The sequence below is a fragment of the Chelonoidis abingdonii genome, chromosome 1 (assembly GCF_003597395.2).
Source record: "Chelonoidis abingdonii isolate Lonesome George chromosome 1, CheloAbing_2.0, whole genome shotgun sequence".
Classification (NCBI taxonomy): Eukaryota; Metazoa; Chordata; order Testudines; family Testudinidae; genus Chelonoidis; species Chelonoidis abingdonii.
In genome coordinates, this window is record NC_133769.1 from 127,136,427 (window position 1) to 127,159,645 (window position 23,219).

The 23,219-nt window shown below is 43.2% G+C and overlaps 1 protein-coding gene across 1 annotated transcript in view; it reads left to right on the forward strand.

Moving 5' to 3' along the window:
• The first annotated feature begins 271 nt into the window (after window positions 1-271).
• ST8SIA1 (ST8 alpha-N-acetyl-neuraminide alpha-2,8-sialyltransferase 1) overlaps window positions 272-23,219 on the forward strand; it is a 187,622-nt gene continuing 164,674 nt past the window's right edge. The window contains exon 1 of the mRNA XM_032798337.2: window positions 272-657. Coding sequence (XP_032654228.1) covers window positions 272-657 — 386 coding nt within the window. The remainder of the gene's footprint in view (window positions 658-23,219) is intronic.

Below are 23,219 nucleotides of genomic sequence, written 5' to 3' on the forward strand. Positions count from 1 at the left end.
TCGGATTTGGGGAGCAGGAGGGAAGCCCCGGAGTGGAAATGTACAAGGACTCGCTGCAGTGACAGCTCCCCGGGTGCTGTGTGCCTGGCGGGCGGAAAGGGGGGCGAGCAGAGGACCAAATGACTGTGAGGAAGGGAGGCAGCAGCAGCAGTAGCCGGTACCGAGAGAGGAAGCGGCTGAGCCCTGCCGCTCCCCGGCTGGAGCTGCGAGCAGCGGGCAGCCGCTCCCCCGGCTAGCCGGGCTGCGATGGCATCCGCCGCTGGCCTTCAGGATGGCCCCCGGCCCTAGAGCAGCCGGCCGGCCGGCGGGGAGTCCCCCGGGGAGCCGGCTCACCATCGTGGCGGCTCTGTGTCTGTTGCATGGGGAGCTCTGGCGCTCCTGCGGCCGCTCGCCGGGACTGATGAGTGACTGCAGCCCGGCCCGGAGGACGATCTGCCGGGGCAGGCGGAGGAGGATGGCGGCGGCGGGGTCGGTGTGTAAGTGTCCCCGGACCCGGTTGCCCGTGGGGGGAGCCAGTGCCTTGTGTGTCTTTGTCCTTTGCTGGCTCTACATCTTCCCCGTGTACCGGCTGCCCGACGAGAAGGAGGTCATGCACGGGGTGCTGCTGCAGCAGGGCAAAGCGTGGAGGAGCAACCAGACCGCAGTCACCAGCTTCAGGTACCCAGCCTCCCTGCCCCATGCCCGGGGGCAGCCAGGAACAGGCGAGCAGAGAGTAGCGGGCTCCGTGTCCAGCCCCCCGCCCTTGAAATAGCCGAACTTAATTTATCACACTCAAATATTGATCTTTACACCCCCGCCACAAGAGTTCAGATACAAACACATAGCGTCTTTAACTAGTGGGGGGTTGGCTAGACCCTTCTGCTGTGAAAAGTTTTTTTTTTGGTGGGGCTGGTGGTTTGGTTCCTTTGGGATCCTGTGTGGGCAGTGGGGGAGGGCTAAAGGACTAACGATGTTTCTTTTTTTATACAAATAAAACCAACATCGAGGTGTCTCCCGGGAAAGCGCAACGGGCGCTCTCACTTCTCTGGCTGTTGCGGGCTTGGCTGTACTCCGGGATCATGCCACGCTCCAGTGATGCCTTTTGGCCCCTAACAAAGAAAAATACCCTCATACTCCCCTGGCTTGTTGATTCCAAGATGTGCCTGAGACACCCGAATGTGCTTCCGGGTATTCGAAGGGGAGATCTGTAAGCACTGAGCAACTCCCCCAGTTTTGGAATCAAAGCTGCAAGGAGACCTTTCCTGTGAACTTTATTATGCAGAACATGTGGAGAGTCTGCTGGGTTTTTTTTTTGTTCATGTCTGTGCATCTCCAGAGCCCTGTCTAATCAAAGTGTACATTTCACCTTCTCCAGCTGCAACGGGAACGGGGAATGCTGCAGTTAGCACCCATTGAAGGACCAGGGTCCTGCTAATCAGGGGATTTTCCAATGAGTCTGGTTTGAAACTAGGTACAAGGTGGATCTGCGGTGCCTTGAAAACCACTCCCATCCATTGATTAATCACATGATTTTTGGGAATATATAGCCTGACTTCTTTCTTTTCTCCCTCTTCCATCCATTTCTTAGGGGTGCTGGAACAATTTGTATAGTGGGGGTGCTGGGAGCCATTTAACCAAACTGTAAACCCCATATATGATGGAAACCACTTCAAGCCAGAAGGGGCAGCAGCACCTCCAGCATCATTAGTTCCAGCACCTATGCCCCCCATCATCTGGCTTTCTTCCTGTCATCTTAGTAGCAAATGGAAGGTAAGAGAGAGTAGCAGTCAGTTTCCCTCCAAAATGCCCTCTTTCTGTAATGAGTGCCAGAACAAATCATGTTTGAATGTCAAGTAACTCTTTTCAGTATACTGAATTGTTTTTTATGACATAATCCTTGCAGCGCTTAATTTGTAATGAAAGAGATGCCTGGGCTCAAGCAATTAGGTGCAGGGGCTTAACCAATTTTTTTTTTTTTTGCTTTCATAACTGATGTGGCAAGCCCAGAGATACCAGGGCTATGAACTGCCAAGCCCTGGCAACCCCTGGCACAAATTAAGCACTGCATCCTTGAATGATTTTTGGAGGTAATTTGACTTTCTGAAACCTTATACTGGAGCCAGTCTAGGATGCAATTACTTTAGGTCCTGTCTGCCACAATAACAAAATCTTTACCAATGATTTAATTCCTGAAAATCAGATTCTGATCCTCTGAGGCTTTCAGGGACAATAACCAATCTCGGGTGATAAAAGGGGGTATATGTTAATATCAGTTCACTGGCTAGGGATGACAGGAGCTCCTTCTTTAATGCAGAGCTAGCAATTACAGCCAAGCAGCTGCAGAGGATTTTGTCCCATGCTATTGAGGGGATAATAAATTAGAAAATGCTTCAATCTGCAACAGACAATGCTAATCTTTCCAAATGCAGGTTCCTTTTCATCCCCTGTATTCTACAGGCTTCCAGTTCCTTGTTTGGATGACTACTTTTTGAGGGGTGCCTGGATAGGTGATATGGGAAATAATTTGTTATATGACTTTTCAGTTTTATAAACCAACACCTGGTTTGATGACAGCACTGGTGCTACAACTTTCAAATTTAACCTTAATATTTAGCCATTTCCCTCAGACTGTTTATAGACACCAACTTTTGGTGGCTCCTCCACTTACTCCAATTAGCCCTAAGCATACTGATTATTGCAAAGTTGTTTCTTTGAAAGGAAGAAACTTGCCAAATAACAGAAGTTGTTGCTTCTGGAGACAGGAAGCTAATGGGGATGATTGCATTGGAAATTATAAATAGAAAAATATACCAAAATAGTCAAGTGATTGTGCCACAGAAAATGAAACTTTACATTTTCCCTGTGTGCATTTGCTCCTGTTAATTTTGGTGACAGGGTATCATGTTAAACCCATGACAGGTAATTTGTCTGTATTGTGAAAGTATTAACTAAAATAAGGAGGCCTTTGTTTTACATGGAAACTCAAGAATCATTCAGTTTTATATTTAGGGTAAGGTGTGCTTAGAGCCCCTCATTTCAATTCTTACTGGAAACAAATTGAGGTTATGATTAAAAGTCTCCTTTGCTCTTGACTGGGGGTAGCAGGAAGTGAGGCAGATTGAGTAATTAACTGATGCCACAGATGTCTTCTGGGACTATCTGGGAATTGAACCTAGATCTCTTAAGTCATTGTCCAAAGCCTTAGCCACTAAACTACCCTCTGTGTGCCATGTTCCCAAAGCATTTGATGCATGATCTGGCTCGTTCCTCAACACAGCCCCCTCCTTGTTCAAATAATCTGTACTCCATACACATTCATGGAACTACTCCCATCAAGACTACTTGCCTGTATGAGGTTTTGCAGAATCAGTTCCCAAGTGAGAATTTACCTTTTATCAATACAGAAGTGTCACTCTTGTGGGACTCAGTATTTTGGCTCCCTATCTGTGTTGTCCCATTGGCTTTCAATGAGGCTACATGCATAAATAAGGATTGCTCATGCCAGTAATAATAGTTGCAGGGTCAGGCCTTTGAACTGGTACATTGAGATGACTACATATTTTAGGTTTTATGTTGCAAACCTCACCTAGATGAATAATATTTACATGCACATCAGAGTAATACCCTTCATTATAAAAGTATAATTGTTTACTGAGATTGGGTCTGATCCGGCATTCCTTATTTAGATACATCTTCTTTTGAAGTCAATGGGAGTTTGATCTCGTTAAGAAGAGCCGAATAGCTGCCTAGCATTACCATCATTCTTGCAGTTTAAAGACATTAGTAACTGAGAATAGCCAATGTGACTGCCATGGAACAATCTCTGTTGATCTCTGACAAATTGTGAGTAACTTTCAGTCAGTCAAGTGGAAAACTGTTTACTCTTGTACTTCTCAGATTATACAGCGGCAAAAATCCTATTTATAGGTATGAGACAAAGTCATTACACAGTCACTAATTAACAAGGACTCGTCTTTTTCCTGTGGGGTTTAATATTACTTTCCACTTGTTTTGTGGCTTGTTCAGTTTTTTTAAGGGCTCAGTCCTGCAGTCCTTATTTAGGCAAAACTGCTAACTATGGTAATCCTCCAAACTGCTTCCTTTGTTATTACTTAGGTAAACAAAATAAAAGAATATATTGTCCTTTCTCCTGTTTTTGTAGGATTATTTCACTTAAAGTTATTGCAAATAATTAAAAGATCTGCTCCTGAGGACAAAACTATTACTAGTCTAAAAATCCAAAGTGCTGTGTATAGTTATAGGCTGGGCTGGTAGCACCACCTGTTAAGGTCGCCGACATTCTGCTTCATTCAGTGCACATGACGTAGCTATTTGGGGTGAATCAGGATTGTGCAGTGAAGAAGGCTATTGCCTATAGGAACCCTGTTTCATTTGTGGCAGAAGTTGGAAGGTTTGTAGTGAATGAGGCAGGGGACTGCGGAAAGAGAAATGATGCTCTGGAGAGATGAAATTGTTTCCTGCCTCTTCACAATTCTTATGTGATGCTGGGCAAGTCACTTAAACCAAACTTTTCACATGTGGTTATTAATTGCATGTTCATCATTTTCTGGATGCCTGACACAATATGCCAAGGCCTGGTTTGCAGAAGTGCTGAGCACACAGAGCTGCATCTGAAGTCAATCAGAGCTTTTAATTAAATGTATAAAGTACTCTGAAAAATCAGGCCCTAGGCATGTCAGATTGGGCATCCAAAGTAGTGGAAACTTTTGACCTTAATCTTTCTTGCCTCAGTCCTGGTCTATACTAGGAATTTACTTTGGTATAGCTTCGTCTGTTAGGCATGTGAAAAATACCTAACCCCCGGTATAAACAGCACTAGGTCAATGGAAGAATTCTTCAGTTGACAGCTTGGGGAGGTGGATTACCTACACTGATGGGAGTGATTCTCCCATTGGCATAGGTAGGTCTACATTGTAGCATTTTAAGTGTGGACATACTCAAAGTTACCTATTTTGTAGATGGGGAATACCACCTTCCCTTCCTCACCTCCCAGGCAAGTTAAGATAAATTTAATATTTGTGAAGCACTCAGATACTATAGTGATGAGCGCCACAGGAGAGCTCATGAAGAGATTAATAATTTTATCTTCAGAGCACGGTTTGAATAGTGTGCAATCAATAAAGTCTGTGGAAACATGCTGAACTATAGAACAGCTGGTAATTCAGTTATCACCATCCATACTGTGCAATGAATGAGGCAGGGGTCCTGGGGGAAAAACAGTATGTGATCATAGACTATAACTTCCAGTAAATCTTTCTACATTCCATTTTTTAAAATTAAATATAGTATTTAAAGCAACATTCTCTTTTTAGTGTGCAGTACAAATATTAACATCAAATCAGTGAAGATTCTCTTTAGCCCCATCTGCCAACATTTGTCCTTCAGGCTTGGTCTAGACTACTAACTTATATCGGTATAATTACATCGCCCAGGGGTGAGGAAGATGCACACCCCTGAGTGACTCAGTTATACTAACCTAACTCCCAATGTAGACAGTGCTTTGTCGATGGAAGGGCTTCTCCCATCAACATAACTACGGGCTCTCCAGGAGGTGTATTACTTACACTGACAGGAGAAGCCCTTCTGTTGGTATAGGTAGTGTCTTTGTAGAATATTAGGGTTGGAAGGGACCTCAGGAGGTCATCTAGTCCAAACCCCTGCTCAAAGCAGGACCAACCCCAATTAAATCATCCCAGCTCGGGTTTTGTCAAGCCAGGCCTTAAAAACCTCTAAGGATGGAGATTCCACCACCTCCGTAGGTAACCCATTCCAGTGCTTCACCACCCTCCTAGTGAAATAGTTTTTCCTAATATCCAACCTAAACTTCACCCACTGCAACATGATACCATTGCTCCTTGTTCTGTCATCTGCCACCACTGAGAACAGCCTAGCTCTATACTCTTTGGAACCCCCCTTCAGGTAGTTGCTATGAAATCCCACCCCCTCTCTTCTTTTCTGCAGACTAAATAACCCCAGTTCCCTCAGCCTCTCCTCCTAAGTCATGTGCCCCAGCCCCCTAATCATTTTCATTGTCCTCCGCGGGACTCCCTTCAATTTGTCCACATCCCTCCTGTAGTGTGTGTGTGTGGGGGGGCACAAAACTGGACGCAATACTCCAGGTGTGGCCTGACCAGTGCCGAATAGAAGGGAATAATCACTTCCCTCAATCTGCTGGCAATGGCATCCTACTAATGGCAGCCCCGCGGATATGCCGTTGGCCTTCTTGGCAATGAGGGGACACTGCTCACTCATATCCAGCTTCTTGTCCACTGTAGTCACCCTGTAATCCCCAGGTTTTTTTCTGCAGAACTGTCACTTAGCCAGTCAGTCCCCAGCCTGTAGCAGTGCATGGGATTCTTCTGTCCTAAGTGCAGGACTCTGCACTTGTCCTTGTTGAACCTCATCAGATTTCTTTTGGCCCAATCCTCCAATTTGTCTAGGTCACTCTGGACCCTATCCCTACCCTTCAGCATATCTACCTCTCTCCACATCTTAGTGTCATCTGAGAACTTGCTGAGGATGCAATCCATCCCATCATCCAGATCATTGATAAAGAGGTTGAACAAAACCGGTCCCAGGACCAACCCCTGGGGCACTCCACTTGATACTGGCTGCCAACTAGACATTGAGCCATTGATCACAACAATCTAGCCAGCTTTCTATCCACCTTATAGTCCATTCATCCAATCCATACTTTTTTAATTTGCTCGCAAGAATACTATGGGAGACCTAATCAAAAGCTTTGCTAAAGTCAAGATTGAAACACTACAGTGGTGCAATCTTCCTTTTACCTCTGCAGCCCTCTGTCACAGAAAGCTGACATTGAAAATGCACTGGTGCAGCCTGACTCAAAAAGCCAGATTTGCCCTTTTCACTGGGAAATGTTTGCCCCAACGATGACAAGATCTGTGGATCAGTCTCGTTAGCCACTTGCAGATCCAGCACTGATAACTGTCTATCACCTTCAAACTATGAGGAATCACCGACCAGAGTCAGCTCCAAGTACCAGCGGAGGAAGCACGTGCCTGGGGTGGCACATGCTAAGGGGCGGCATTCGGTCCATTCTTGGGGCGGCACAGTCCAGGTGGATTTTTTTTTCCCTTCTTTTTTTGCTTGGGGCTGCAAAAATGGTAGAGCCGCTCCTGTCGCCAACTATAGTGACACAGCTGCATCAGCACAGCATTTTAAGCGTAGACAACCCTTAGATGCAATCTATGCTAGTGTGAAAGTAGAATGAATTATATTGTAAAAATAGAATGGATTAAAGAAATGCTGTATGTTCCTTTAACCAAAAATAAGAAATGTTGAAATATAGTTGTTAGGAAGAGAAACATTAAGGTACGAAATAATGGGTCCACTTAAGCTAATGGTGGAACATTAACAGGAGATCAGTAATAGTTAGAAAGGAAATAAGATATGCATGTCTAGCCCTGGTAAACTTATCAGATTCTGCTTCCTTTTGTTAACTTGTTAAATTTGCGCCCTTTTATCTGTATAAATAAGATAGTTTGAGTCTTACATGGTGCTCACATTATCTGGGTGTATTAGGAAAGCAGTTTGCTAATAAACAAAGTGGTCTGATAAATTGTAAGTCCTGAATCTGACTTTGACACTAGTTGCATAACTGTTACTACTCTGAAGGTATGTTTCAAGGTAAATGTGAGGTTAAACTGCATGTTGCTCATGTTGATTAGTTATGTTTAATCAATGATTAAATTTATTTTACAGAGCACCTAATTGTGCTTTTTTTGTGTGAGCAGAGTGGATAAAATGTATTTGAAAGTATTTACAGCTGGAAAATACTAGACTAGGACAGCACTGCTTCAGGGTCTGGTGACAATTCTCTAAATATGTCAAAAATATTCATAATTTGCATTTTCAAAGGACAAGAGCCTCTTAATTTTACTCATCAAATCGGACTACTCGACTGTAAATCCTGTACAGTATTTTCTGTTAATATTCACATTTTAAATGAATTGGTTCTGATTGATAGTCACAGAAAGTAAATACAAAAGGGGAACGAAAACATAGTCCATAGTAGATGTATCAGATATACTAATTAAGATACCTATTATCATGAACAGTATCCTTGCCCAACAGAAGAGTGGATGCTCAGTGATGTGATAGGACTTCTGCATTTGGTAGTAATATTTTTAATCCATTGTGCTAGGTGTGTGTGAGCTAAAGTGAAAAGACAGACAAAGGGGATGAGAAGGGAAAATGAACTACAGAGAGATTTACTGGCTTATGCAAGGTCACAGGAAGAACTGCAACAGGGCCAGGAACTGAACCCAGGACTTTCAAGTTCCAATCCACAGCTGTAACCATCCTTCCTATCTGCTCCCTTAGTAGTATTTCCTTTGATTCTATATGTTCCTATACATGGCTCACATACAATAAACGAACTTTAATTCTAAAATCTACTTTTGCTGTTTTGCAATATCACTTTTCTTTAGATTTGTGAAATATTTAATGCTTTGACAACTGCACCGTCTTCGTTCATGCTAGAATTTGATGGTTAATGTCCTCCATATGTTTTATAGTGTGTGTGTTTCTCCTTTTTTTCCGCACAGAGACTGCGTGAATCCAGGACTCAGTAATCTGCAAAGCAATAATTTGCCATTGATTTCCATGGTGTTGCCATTGATTTCTGTGGTGTTGAATCCAACTCTATTCAGTAGAGACTGAAAGTTGTTATCATCTGATAGCTGTTCAGAGTTAGTGATTTCAGCCTAGTTTCTCTTGGACATGTGATCACACAGAAAGGGCCAGGGATTATGAGTTATCCTTTTGCCTCTAGAATTTATTCTGATACATTAAGGCTCAATCATGAGGGGAAGTTGGTTGTACTGCTGTAATCTGTGCTGTACTGGTTTCCCAAGCACTAAAAATACTTAATTTTAAATCTTTCTGTGTATCTATTTCTACCTCTCTCTGTGTGGTACATACAGATCCTAGGGTATAAAGATGATACTCAAGTTTTTACATAAGATGCATAAGCTAAAATAGTCAAATGTGGGTACATAAAGTTAAATTCATAGTAAGGCACATCTGGAAATCATGACATTATTACCGAACTGCTGAACAGACATCTCCCACAAAGTCAGTAGGAGCTGCAAGTGCTCACCACCTCTGGAAATTAGGCCACTTTTACTGATGTGCCTAAATTTGGGGTTAATTTCCTAACTTTAAGCACTCAAGTTTGAGAAATTTAGCCTAAGAACTCATATGCACAAAAATTGAGGCAAAATCTGCACAAACAGCTACACACAGAAAGATCTAAAATGTAACCAGGCCTGCTTAGTCTCTAGATCAAGTTTGATTTCTGGTCTTCAGGTTAATACTGAAAATACTTTTGTCTCATTTTTTAAAATTGATTAGATGGAAAGTTGTCTCTCTCTAACTGTGAATTTCCAGACTTTTAAATGCTTTGTTTTTTCTAAGTGTAACCTTAACTCTGTTTCTGGCTTTTAATTGTTATGTTAAAATAATTATCTTACAGCGCTTTTGTACAAATTATCGCTGTTACAGATCACAGAGGCCCCTGCTGAGATCAGGGCCCCATTGGGCTAGACGCTTTACAAATGTGTAATAAAAAAAATCCTTACCTCAAAGAGTTTACATTATAAAACCTGACAAGATAGAGAAAGTTTGGGAGGGGAAAAGGAGCCCTTAAGGTACTTAACCTTAATAAAGATTGTTGTTTGGGAATAAATATGGCAGAGGTATTGAGCTCCAAGATGATCTTGTCCTATTAGCTTTGACCAGAAGTGTATTTGGGATGAATAAGGTGGAGGACGGGTGTAGCGGTGCAGGGATCACTCCTGTGGTGCCTCCTGCTGGTTTCTTCCCATAATTAGCTCTGCCACCCTTGGAGCACCGTCTGCAGGCTGGTATCCCGCTGCTGCTTGGGCCCAATGTCCCATCTGGGACTCCAGTGCCCCTTTATCTGGGGTGCTACCCACTGGCAGTACACCCCTTAGTGTCAGGGTTTCCCCTTCCTGGAGACCCCCCACCCCCCTATCCCTACCTTGCCTCAGTCATAGGCTACTGCCAGTCACCAACTAGCCCCCACTCACTGGGGCAGACTGCAGTATCAGCCACTCATCATTGGCAAGGTTGGGTCTGGACCCGCTGCCTCTCTCTGCAACCCAGTGCCTCTATGGGGCCTTGGACAAGGCCCTGCAGCCTGGGAAGTTGCCAGCCTGGAGCTCCCCAGCCCCTCTGTCCTTTCCCCAGTCCTACCTCACTCTAAGCACCCTGAGTTTCCCAGCAGATAGGCCCCCCTCTCTCACTGAAGGCAGAGGGAGACCGTGTGTGCTTCTGGCTCACTGCCCTCTTATAAGAGCCAGCTGGGCCCTTATTAAGCCAGCTACAGCTGTGGCTGCTTCCCAATCAGCCCAGCTTTCAGAGCTGCAGCCCTCTCCAGGGCTGCTTTTACCCCTGCAGCCCTCTTTCAGGGCAGGAGTGGGTGAGCACCCCACTACAAGGGGAAATGTAAAGACTAACAAGGATGTTTAGAATGATTTTTCCCTAATGTCCCTTTCAGGAACAAAGATGTAAAGGGGATGGAAAATCAGATTCTTCTGTACAACATTCACTTTAAAGTGAGAACTCTGCTCTCCTGTAAGACAGGAGCTAATAGGCAGCAGAATTTCCACTCCTGTTTTTCAAAGTAAAAACAACACAATCAGATTATATTGATTTCTCCCTCCACAACCTAGTGCACACCAGCATAGAAGACTGCCTTCTGACCCTTGTTTTTATAGATTTTGAAGCAGACTGCAGTGAATCCTCCAACCTTTTCTGTACAGCTGCTCCAGATTACATAGCACTTTACTTCCTTATTTGCTTCCAGAATCATTGCATCTCCTGTGTGGCTGCTTTGAATCTTTCCCACTTCCTCCTCTTCTCTGGCTTTGCTCATCCTTCCTCTTCTTTAGGCTTCTCTTGTTTGCAGTGTTGTTGTTGTAGCCAGGTTGGTCCCAAGATATTAGATAGTCAAGGTCGGTGAGGAGAATATCTTTTATAGCAGTGGTTCTCAACCAGGGGTCCAAGGCACCCTGGGGGACTGTAAGCAGGTTTTTGCGGGGGGCTTCCAAGCAGGACCAGTGTTAGATTTGCTAGGGCCCAGGGGAGAAAGCTGAAGCCCTGCCACATGGGGTTGAAACCCAAGCCCTGAGCCCTGCCACCCAGGGCTGAAGCTGAAGCCCGAGCAATGTAGCTTTGTGGGGGCTCTTGTGACATGAGGACCCCCAAGTAATTTGCCTGCTTGCTACCCCCTAATGCCGGCCCTGGCTTTTTGTGACATTCCCTTCTGTTGTTATCCGGACCAATGACCTGCTTGGTCACCCCAATCCTTGACTGTGGGAGCCAGCCTTACTCTGCTCTGCTGTGAGAACCCACACTCCTGGGCTGTTCACGCACAGCCTCTGGCATGTAAGCTGCTCCTTGGATTGTGCAACCAAATGACAGTAGCCAATATCTCCAGTCCGAGACTGATCCCTACGAACCTCCATCTTGCAGTGTCCAGTTATGCCCATTGGATACTGCAAGCTTATATGAGTTTTTCAATTTAACAAAGAAATTGATATGTACCCAGCTTGTTATCCCAAGGGGAGTTTCTAACATGCTTCAAACCAAACATGCTGCGTCAGGTGGAATAAGCAAACAGATTTATTAACTATAAAATAGATTTTAAGTGATTATAAGTCAAAGCATAACAAGTCAGATTTGGTCAAATGAAATAAAAGCAAAACGTATTCTAAGCAGATCTTAACACTTTCAATGCCCTTGCAAACTGAGATGCTTCTCACTACAGGCTGGCTTGCTGCCCTTTAGCCAGGATCTCCCCTTTGATCAGCACTTCAGTCGCTTGGCGCAGTATCTGTAGATGTAGGTGGAGGAGAGAGGAAAAGCATGGCAAATGTCTCTCCCTTTTATCACGTTCTTTTTTCCTTCTTGGCTTTGCCACCCTCCCCGCCCATCAGGGTCAGGTGAGCATTACCTCATCGCAGTCCCAAACTGACCAAAGGAAGGGGGGTAACTCACTTGAGAGTCCAACAGATCCTTTTGTTGCTGCCTAGGCCAGCGTCCTTTGTTCCTGTGAGGCTGGGCTGGGTTTGTCCCATACATGCCCTGATGAGGTGTGAACTTCCCCTCTTGACTCTTGGGGAGTTTTTGCCTGGGGTTACTTTAAGCCATGAGGATACATTTTCAGCCTTATAACTATATACATGAAATTATGACCTATAACATTGCTATAACATTATGTAACAACAATGCTCAGTGCATCATGAGCCTTCCGAAGACACCCAACATGACAAACTTTGCATTGGATACCACACCATCATTTTATAAGGATAAACATGGGGGTGTAGGATATTCCCATGGGGTATACTATGCCACTTTTTTATATGCAGAAAAGCTGTTATTGTGGCACAGGTGGGCTGTGGAGTTTTTATAGCATGGTGGGGCGGGACTCAGAAAGTAAAAGGCTGAGAACCCCTGTTTTGTAGGACCAACTTCTGTTGATGAGACACAGACTTTGGAGCTTACATAGAGCTCTTCTTGCCTCTCTCACCATCAGAAGTTGGTCCAATAAAAGATATCCCCTTCACCCACCTTGTCTTTTTAGGTCTCTCTTAGCTTTCTGGCTGCCCTTGAACTCTAGAGGTGGTTCCTTTATATTCACTGGGCACATATTCTCCACTTCAAAACACACATTCCTAGCTCGAATTGTCATATGAAGTAGTGCTGTACATAAGTTGTGGTAAGAATGATTTACCTCTTTATCTCCCTCTCTCACAGAGTCACCAGTCACCTCCAAAGCCCTGCAGCTACTGCTGACTGCTCAGTGTATCTGTCGCTGTCCATTCCTTAAATGTCGAATTGCCGTTTATCAGACTGTTAAGAAAAAACACAAACTTTTGCTTTAGATAGCAGTTAGATAAAGTCTGTACTTACCAGGACTTTTATATTCCACAATGCACAGTGAGCTCTAATTTAAAAGCCGTGTAACTTCTCACTTGCATCTATTTAAAGGAATGCTAGGAAAGCAGATCAAGTGCTTCCCTCATTTTCCTGAACGAAGTCTCTTGTGCCTATTTTTGCCATGCCTAGCATGCCCATCATTGTAGTCACTGAGGAACTGCTCTCTAGTCCTGCCCCACAACACGGAGCCCTTGGGCCGGCCTGTCCCCCACACAGTACAGAGCCCCCGGGCTGGCCTGTCCCCACCCCCAGCACAGAGCCACAAACCACAAAATCCTTTTTATCAGTATAGATACCTTAGGAAAAAATGGAGTGGTGCCTTGGCCAAATTTCAACTCTAGTAATTGCATTCAGTCTGATTAAATGCGTCCTGAAGTTTCAGTTAGAAATTATATTCTGCCGCACTCCCAGTCCTAAATTGTTACATAATATCACTGTGTGCTCTGTGGATTACACCCCTGAACTAGGTGATGGAATAATCTTTGTATATCCTTAACCTCACTCACAGAAGTACCTCAAGATTTGAGACAGGAAAGCATTTAAGCAGGTGCTTTATGTATTTTCCTGAGATGGTTGCTTTCCTGAACCAGGGACTAAAGATTAAAGTTTATTTCCTATTCAATGTTTTTAACATGGGAACAACTGCTGGTCAGGCTAGGTGATGCTAGAACTCCATCTGAGAAAGAGGAGGTTGTTTCTGAATGAATGTTTGCTTGCTTAACATTCCTATATTATGACCTGCTGCTAGTTCCTAAACTGCCTTTCAGGCCAGGAACTGGCAGGGGGCGGTTAGTTAGATCAGGAGGCAGAGAAGTACTGGCAAGCAGCTATGGCAAGGATAAGAAGGGGGCCACTGGCCTTGAGAGCTGAGTGGAGATTATGAAGTTCAACTTTTGGGAGAAGCAGTAGTGGCTTCTTTCAACACCTGTGGGTGGGGGGATTCCATTTTGTGTGGAGGGAGAGAAAGTGGAATTGGGGGCTTGGTTTGGCCCACTGTAAACACCATCCACAAAATTTGAAGAGGGGGCCAGATTCTCTCTGTGAGTTTTAGGCCCCTGCCCCCAAATCCACCAGGAGTGAAGATACAGTGGCAGTTAAAGCCCACAAGCCCTGCCCCTTGGCGTGAGGGCTGGAGCTGGTTGGTAAAGAGTCACAAGTAGGTGGGGCTGGGCCTATGAAGGGCAGGAGAGGGTAAGTCAAGTAAGCTGGGAGATGTCAGCGCCTTGCCCAGATGGTGGAGCTCCAGCCAGATTGTAAAGGTGTTCACTTCTAGCAGTGCAACAATCCAGCCACCCACCTTCTCCTGTTGTCCGTTCCACTTCTGGCGCAGTTGCCCCCCTTCAGCTCATAGGTGCATGAAAAGTATCCTGTGAAACTATAATTTGTCATATGTGTAAATCATCACAACATATATGTTGTGCACATAATATGTCCTCATAAGAAGTCTTTATTATCATGAAAAGGTCTGATGGCTACTTTATAACCAGCAAATTGGAGGATATTTTAATGAAGATATTACAGTATAATACTCTATCTGTGTGTGTGTGTGTGCATGATAAACCATCTCAGTTTTACTCTTAAGAAATGTAGGTTTCAATATCCCAAACTCTTGATAACATGTATAAGTTGCTCCTAAGTGGTTTATTCATCCAAAAACTGAGTTCTGGTAAACCTGAAACTATTTATTAACTTGATGCAAATATGCCAAATAATTTTGGCCATTCCCCTCCCCTCCCCCCAGGACTTTGGCACCATTTACGACATGGCTGGAGGAGTCACATAGGTATTTCACAAAAGTCGACCATTTAAAAAATTGTTAGGGGAGACTAAGGACCAGTGCCACATTTGGCTTTATAAATACAAGGTAACAGAATAATTTTAGTCTCACGTACATGGCCACATTGTGCAATTGATCTCCATGTTGATTTCTCCATTGAAATCAGTGGGGAGTTCTATATAAAGCTAGATGATTATTAACAATAATCATTTATACAGTGCCATTAATTTACATTCTGCCTGACAGGAAGTGAGACGTGTTCCTCGCCCTGAAGAGCTTCCAGTTTAAGAAGATAGATAGCAACGTATGGCCCCGGTACACATATTAGCAGCTCTAAATGATAGAGTTATTTTGCCCTTCATTTCTCAGCTGGTTTTAGTACAGTTTTTATCATAGAGAAATACTTGGGCTTTCTGTTAATGGCTTGTTGTGCTCTCTAGAAGAATGATGCAAAGTGCTCTGGGTTTGCACAGGCTTTAATTCTATTAGGTCAGAGATGCAATCCCACACTCTGGGCATCCTGAAGCTTCTGATTGCCAGGTGCTGGAACTGGATAACGGGGAATGGATCATACAACTGACCTGTTCTGTTCATTCCCTCTGGGGCACCTGGCATTGGCCACTCTCAGAAGACAGGAAACTGGGCTAGATCGACCACTTGTCTGACACAGTATGGCCATTATATTCTTAATGAGCTATCCTTCCACTGCTGTCACAGCCTGGAGGCCCTAATTGCTCACTGGTAAATCTGTAACTGTCCTGTTTCTGCTGCTGCTTTTGGGGCATGTTATCTGCTTAAATGAGGGCATGTGTAGGTCTTTTATTTAAAGCACTGGACTCTCAGTCAGGAATAGATTTCCTGTGTGGCTCTGTTACATTCTTTGTGCCTCATTTCCCCCCATATGTAAAATGGAGATGATAATACATATGCAAAATTTATTAATGTTTGTAAAGCACATTCAAATATTTGGCAGAAAAATATTGACTCACCCTCCTCCCCAGAAATCAAATGGCTATATAGTCCTATACAATATAGACTTTGCTGGGTTCAGTATTCAAAAGCACCTAAATCCCATTTTCAAAAGGCTCTAAGTTACTTAAGTGCTTTGGAAAATGTACCCATCTTTAAACATACAGACTAACAGATGTATTGGAGCATAAGCTTTCATGGGTGAATACCCACTTCGTCAGATGCATGTACCCATCAAAGCTCATGCTCCAATACATCTGTTAGTCTATAAGGTGCCACAGGACTCTCTGTCACTTTTTACAGGTCCAGACTAACACAGCTACCCCTCTGATACTTTAAACATACAGTTTTTCCTCGTGCCACCATAAACCTCTCTTAAAGGCCTGGGGTTCCCACTAGAAAGGTTTAGCATTAGCTTTAAAGGGTATTGCTATGAAAAGACCTTTATGTTGAGTCCATGAAATAACTAAACACCTGTTCCATCTGCTCCTTGGGGCCATCTTTTCCCCATAGCATCCCTGGACCCAGAACTGTGCAGGGGAGACTCTCCCGCCACTCCATCTGGGGTACTAAGACCAATTAATGTCCCCCTCTCTGCCCCCACCCCCAGCAAAGTGGCCTTGGGAAAAAACTGGAGAAGCCAGCCATGAACTGAAGGCAGTAAAAGCAGTCACAGGAAAAGCTAAAGCAAAAAACACTAAAGTCAGAGAATTGCCAAGTTTGGACAGGATTTTCTTTGCCGTTTGTTGATTGGCTGTCCAGCTCTCTCCCTCACAGTCTCATCACTCTAGCTTTCCACCACACCTGTCCCACTTGTGGCTAGAGGACGAGACTGAGGAGACCTAGGGTTTATTCCTGTCTTTGCTACTGGCCTGCTGGGTGACCTTGGGTAAGACTCAGTTTCCCCATCCGTATAATAGGATTAATGATACTAACCTCCTTTGGGAAGTGCTTTGAGATCTACTGATGAAATGTATTATTGTTATTTATTTATTACCCATCTCTTCTTCCCTGCCCTGTTCCCCTCACCCCTTCCTATCAGTGACCCCACTCTCTTCACTATTCTTTCTGCTTAGTCTATCCACTCCTAACTGAAACCTCCCAGTAACTCAAGACTCAACTGGGTCAGCCACCATCCCTTGCAAAATATTCTCTGTAATTTACAAAGCCTGAGTAAACCCCACTGTGTACTGTAGAACATAAACAAATGTCACTAGTCCTCCAGCTACCACATAGCCTTTGGTCACTATTGGCAAGGGCTCCAAATCCTATTGGCTGTCTCCTGTTTGTGCAACATATAACTCTTCTGTGTAAATGTTAGTATAAAAGGCAAGAGAGAGTGTGCCTCAGAGTGGTGGTGGCAGCAATACATGGGATTGGGAGTAGAAGCTAAAAGCATCGGACAGTGGTGGGAAAGACTGGATCAGAGAAGAGCTAGAAATGTGGGGTGGAGATGTAGGATTTGTCTACACTTACCAGGGGATCGACAAGTGATGATCGATGCATTGGCAGTCAATTTAGCAGGTCTAGTGAAGACCCACTAAATCGACTGCAGATTGTGTAACTTGCAAACCTCCTGGTTGTAGTGCTCTGTCCCATCTAGTGGCACTGAGACCACTGAGAGAGAGAGAAAGAGACTAATGAATTTGCTCTACAGCCTTAGTTAAGAGCCAGTTGGCTTTTAGCTCATGTGGTAGAGATTCATGCACTAAGCTCCAGAGATCCCAGGTTCGATCCTGCCTGGCAACAACTGGGGTCTGTCAGCGTTACAATTGCTTTCCCATTGACTCCTGTACTCCACCAGATCAAGAAGCGTAAGTGGAGCATCTCCTGTCGACATTGTGTAGTGTGGATCCCGCGGTAAGTAGATCTAAGCTATGTCGATTTGAGTTACGCTATTCATGTAACTCAAATTGTGTAGCTTAGATCAAATTTCCCCTATAATGTAGACAAAGCCGTAGTTTATTTGTCACAACCCATATTCAGCTGCGTAGGGGAATAAACTGGATGTGCTATGTATGCCAGTTGATGCAAGATAAAGATAGCGAACAGTCATTGGAATATTGTGTCTCGATGGCTCAGTTTAGCCAACGTTCTGTGAAAGTGCAAAGATTTAGTGTGTTCTAGTTTGGTAAATACAAATGGGCCCAGCTTCTGATATCATACCAAAGTTGCCTTGGGATTTGATTAATCAGCTTACAGGATTTCCTAATTCCACTCCAAAATCATTTTTGGCTTCACTTATTAAACCAGTCACAGTCAGTGAAAGATTTAGATGTGACTTTGCTTAAAATGTAGTCAGAGAGACTCATAAGGGTTCGTGTAAGTGTTTAGCTGTTTGTTTGGTTTTTTTGTGTGGTGTTTTTGTGCGTCTGTAGAAAATTACACAGGCTGATCTGAATGTAAAATATCATATGCCAGTTTGATAGTTTTCTTATAGGGACAAACATATTCTCATTTGCAGTGGTGTAAATCCAGACTTTTCTATTGAAATCAATGGCATTATCCTTGTTTTATGCCAGCACTGGGGTAATTGAGAGTGGAGTTGGGGCTAGGGTCTGTATTGGTTAGGCCAGTCTGCTATGTAGCAGGACTAGAATTGTGCAAATGTTGGTGTTTCCTGTTTACATGGGTTTGTGCAAACCTTTTCTCAGTTTTGGGTCACCTAGACTCAGAGACTTTGAATTTGAGGTTTGAATCAGCTGAAATATTCAGATAAAAATGAAGTTAAATCTGCCAAATTTTGATTGCTTCCAAACACCTCTCGGTTTCATGTGCATTCAGCTCAAGCCGTACTTCAACCCATCTGAGCACTGAACTTGCCTAAGGCTTATTAGACCTAGGCAAACCTAGCCTTGAGTTTTGGGTTTGTCACCTAACCTCAAAACACAGGTTTCCTTTGGTTTGAGACTGAATTATTGTAGCAAGTCTACGCTGTTCCTGGGTTCTGTTGCTGGCTTTTCTACAGACTTCATGTGACCTTTTGGCTTAACCTATGTGGCTTAGTTTACACTAGAAAAATTAAACCAATGAAAGACCCTAGAAAATTTGTAAAACATTTTGCTTCCACGCATGAACCACCCGAGTCTACAGATGGCTTACATGTGGTATAATAACTGGTTGAAAGAGACTGTCTTTCATCAGGTTTAATAAATGGCTAAAACTTGTTTCATTCTGAACTGTTTTATGCCATTTGACAATGTAAATGAAAACAAGCTTAAAAATGTTCTATAAGTCCCACAATGCATCAGTGGCCTCGAGAACCCTCCCACAATGCTTTACTTCTGAGATCTAAGCCAGGAATTGTGAGCTAGCTATCCAGAGGATATTAACAATTAAGGTTGTTTAACTGAATTTGCAATGAACCTGCCTAAAACCTTCCCACCCCTGTCATGTATGCTACCTGCTACAGATTTAAAGAACAGTACACATTCATGCTGATGGATAGCATCACACCAAATAAATGCAATGTGTTGTCTGAATTTTTGTCACTCAAATAAATGCTTTTTAAAAATCATTTCCCTATTTGTGCCAGGTACATAATAAAATTTGGGCAAATAGTTCACAACAATTTCATTTGATTTTTGCTTCTGTTTGTGATCATTAAATATTCAGAAACAGATCACAAATTTCTCAAGTGTGTGTGAGTTGCTTGAAATTTTACTCATCTTTCTGAAAGTTAATCCTAGTATGGACTATTAGTTACACTCTGTACCAAAATGGGAATGAATGAAATATCATATTATTGTCTAAATAGATGAGGAGTGGGAAAGTAGGCTCCCTAAATACTTTCCAGTATCTTTAAAAAAAAGTCTATTGACATCATTTTTTAAAATTTCATTCAAAATGAAAACTTTTGAGCATTTTGGATTCCCCCCACCAAACCTTTTAATGAAGGAGAAAAAAAGCGGAACCAAAACTGAGAGCGAAGTCTTCTTTCCTCTTGAATTGTTTTTATGAAAAAAAGGGAGAGTTTTGTGAAATTTCATAAATGAATATTTTTATTTCTTTCCCACGTTTAGAGAAAAATGCATCTCATTTTGCAGCAAGCCCAGCTGGGGGCTATGTAATAGAATGCTGGCAGGACTGGCTGGTAGCTAGACAGGGTCTATCTGGGTGAGTCAGATGGAAGGAGAGGCTTTTCTGAGAAAGTTAAAATTACATTGTTATGACATGGTGATTTTTCAACAAGAACTCTTTTTTTATTGCATCTATTTATGCCTATTAATACTATACTATACATTAATATTATGACTACTTTGTAGAAATGTCACTATTCATAATGTGTGCTCATTGACTGACAGCATTTGTCTCCTACTTCTTAAATACTTACTTGAGAGGCCTCATTCAGGACTTGGGGCCTCGTTACCCAGACACACAAGAAAATATGGTCCGGGCCCCAGAGAACTTACAATTATTATTACTATGAATTTATTTATTTGTAGCATCTCAGAGGCCCAGTCATGGACCGAGACTCTATAGCAACTAGCCCAACGAACTCAGAACAAAAAGGCCGTCTCTGCACCAAGGGACTTAACGGTGGAAGTATAGGACAAGAGACAACAGATGGCTATGGACATCTGGGGGAATACAACGAAACAGTATAAGTCAGCATGCTAAGCTGTGGTCTCTGCACACTTAACTGGTGTCAGTTTTTACAAAGGCATTAGTACAGTTTAAGTAGACCAGTGATAAATGACAGTGGCCAGAAGCATACAATCAAATCTATGCAATTGGTATAAGAATTTCTATATTTTGAAATTATAAATGGATAAGCTAACTGCCAACTATCCCTGTATGTCCCTCAACCTCCATCATTAGTTGGGTAACTTCTCATAAATGCCATGGCAACAGTGAGTCTTGAGGAGAGGTTGTTTTGGCAGCTGCATTTATCTGGTCTTGAGGTGAGTGATGTGGGTGCATGAGAGGCCAGTGAGAGGGAGGTAACAATAGTAGCAGACAAGGGTTGAAGAGGCCTGGAGGAAAGATTTGGGGGCTCGGGGCAGAAAGAGATGATGGGATTTAGAAGTGTGAAGGAAGAAGCAGCGATGATGAAAGAGATGAGGTACTGGGAAGAAACTGTTCAGCAGCAACAAGGTTGAGAGACTGGCTGATTTGGTGAATGGGAGAGTTGCTTCAGAGCTTGACATCAAATGAGAGGCTGAAGAATTGAATGAAAAGAACAAGGATGAGGATGGGAGGTTGAAGAAAGGGAAAGCCAGCTCTCAAAATCAGAGAGGAAGACCATAAGGAAGGAGTCAAAATGGAGTCAGTAGGCAGCTACCTGGAGAGAGAGAAGTTGTTGCATGGAGTATTATTTGAAGAAGGTGAGCGTGACAAAGAAAGGTCTGGAAGTAGCAGGAGCAAGAGGGGAGAAATCCAGGTATACTGCAAGTATGAGGAGATGAAAGGAGAGCTGGCTGGAAAACAGCTTTTCTTTCCCCCCAATAGAAAAACATCAACTTGTCAAAAATCCAAACACTGTAGGTTTAGGGTTCTTTGATTAAAAATAAAAATTCATTTTAATATTTGCCATTAAAGTTTGTTTTGATGAAAGCCCATGTTTCCCTTTAAAAAAAGCATTGATGGACATTTTTCAGCTGGTCCAAAATGAAAGGAGTGATAGATGAAGGGGTTCTGGATAGTGGTGAACTTTTTTAGAGTTGGCATTCCAGAGAGAGTAGCAGAAGAGAAGGGATGTGGGGGGGCAGAGGAAGAGTCTGGGGTGAGGTTGATGAGGGAGGGAGTGGGATGCAGATTGCGCTAGGGATGGGTGTCGCATTGGAAGGAAGATGTCACCAGAGGCAAGCAGGAAGTAAAGGTGTGGGTGGGGGGGGGTAAAGAGAGAGGGAACAGCAGTGGGGGTGGTGTATGGAGAAGTAAAAAGAGAGGGGAGATGGATCAGGAAAGGAGGGAACTAGAGCAGACAATAACACTGAGAAGCAATAGAGTGATACATGAGGGCAACAGAAAGAAAAAAGGGCCCATGATTAGGAAACTGCTTTTCTGATTTACTACCCATCAAACAAAATCAATTAAGAGCAGGACAGATATGGAATAATCAATAAAATCAGGCATTTAAGGGTCAGATCATTGGGCAAGATGATTGAGAGGTAATAATTGATTACATTAAATAATAAATAAAATTAAAGTGAGTTGTAAGAATTAATGAAGAACAATAGGCTATCAGGCAGTTCACTGGAAACAGATTCATTAGGTAAATTAACTGTCAATCATCATCATTAATCCACTCAGGTAATTAAGTGGCCAGGCTCAGCAGGCTGTATAAAGAGTGTATAAAGGAGGATGCTGCAAATTACCAGTTGAAACTGCAAAAGAATAGGGCAGCTCCCTGGCATGTGGCAAGGGATACCGTATCCACTGACTTCAGTGGTTCCCGTTAAAGCAGTGACATCAGCAAGCAGAAAGAAATAAGTGGATTTGTGCCCAGCCCCTGTGGTTGTCTCTGGTATCTGTCCTACTTAAGAACTGGGAGGGGGAAGGTGTCCATATGTTCATCTTTAAAACAGATAAATAACTGTACCATTAGTTGCCCTGCTTTTTCAATCTGTGATTAAATGTGCCCAAGTGGATAAGTCACAATATTTATGTCCAGCTGATTGTGCTCCCTGAGGTGTGGACAATCCCCTGGAAGACCTGGAGCTTATACTTGGGCATGATATTACAATATATACTAGTTTTGATTTCTCAAATCCAAAACGTAGGCGAGTTACCATAACTTTCAAACAGGACTTTAAAATTAAGGTCCTATTTGGTGATCTGTGTGGATTTTAAAGAGACCGCAGCACTTTTAGTAAGGCATCATTGACATTAAAACACTCCAGCAGTATCATATGCATTGATATCATTACACTGATGTACCTTAAACTGGTTGTTTATTCACCATTAGGGCTGCAGCCATGTAATCTACATCATACTTGTGGTATGTGTCAGGCTGCACTGTGCTGTCTTGATTCTGGTTCATTGCTGTCTAGGTTAGTATCCCAGAATTCCTGGCAATGCTCCCAGGCCTACTGCATTCTGGGGAATTTTTGTTCTGAATAACGAAATACCTTTAGGAGGACAGGGGAATTGTGAGAGGAGAGATCAAACTTCCACAGTTCCACAGGGCATAACCCAAATTCGCCATTTTGAAGCTGATCTCTAAGCATGGAGGAGGCTCAGAGGAATGGTGTGGTTATGACACTGCCCAAAATGTTCTCTCACTTCCATTGTTCTGCAGTATTCTGTTCCCACAGAGGACAGATGTGGGATAATCTCCCCTCCCTCCCCACATAAAGTCAACATTATGGTCTCTTGTTGTTGTTTGGCTTAAGCTCTAAAGCACAAGGTTTATCATCTCTTTCAAAATTTGTCAATATTATTTATACCAACACTAGATATTACTGCAATCCACATGAGTAACCAATCCCTATTTGAATCTTGTTAGGATTAGTTTTCAAATTCAGGAATACTTGGA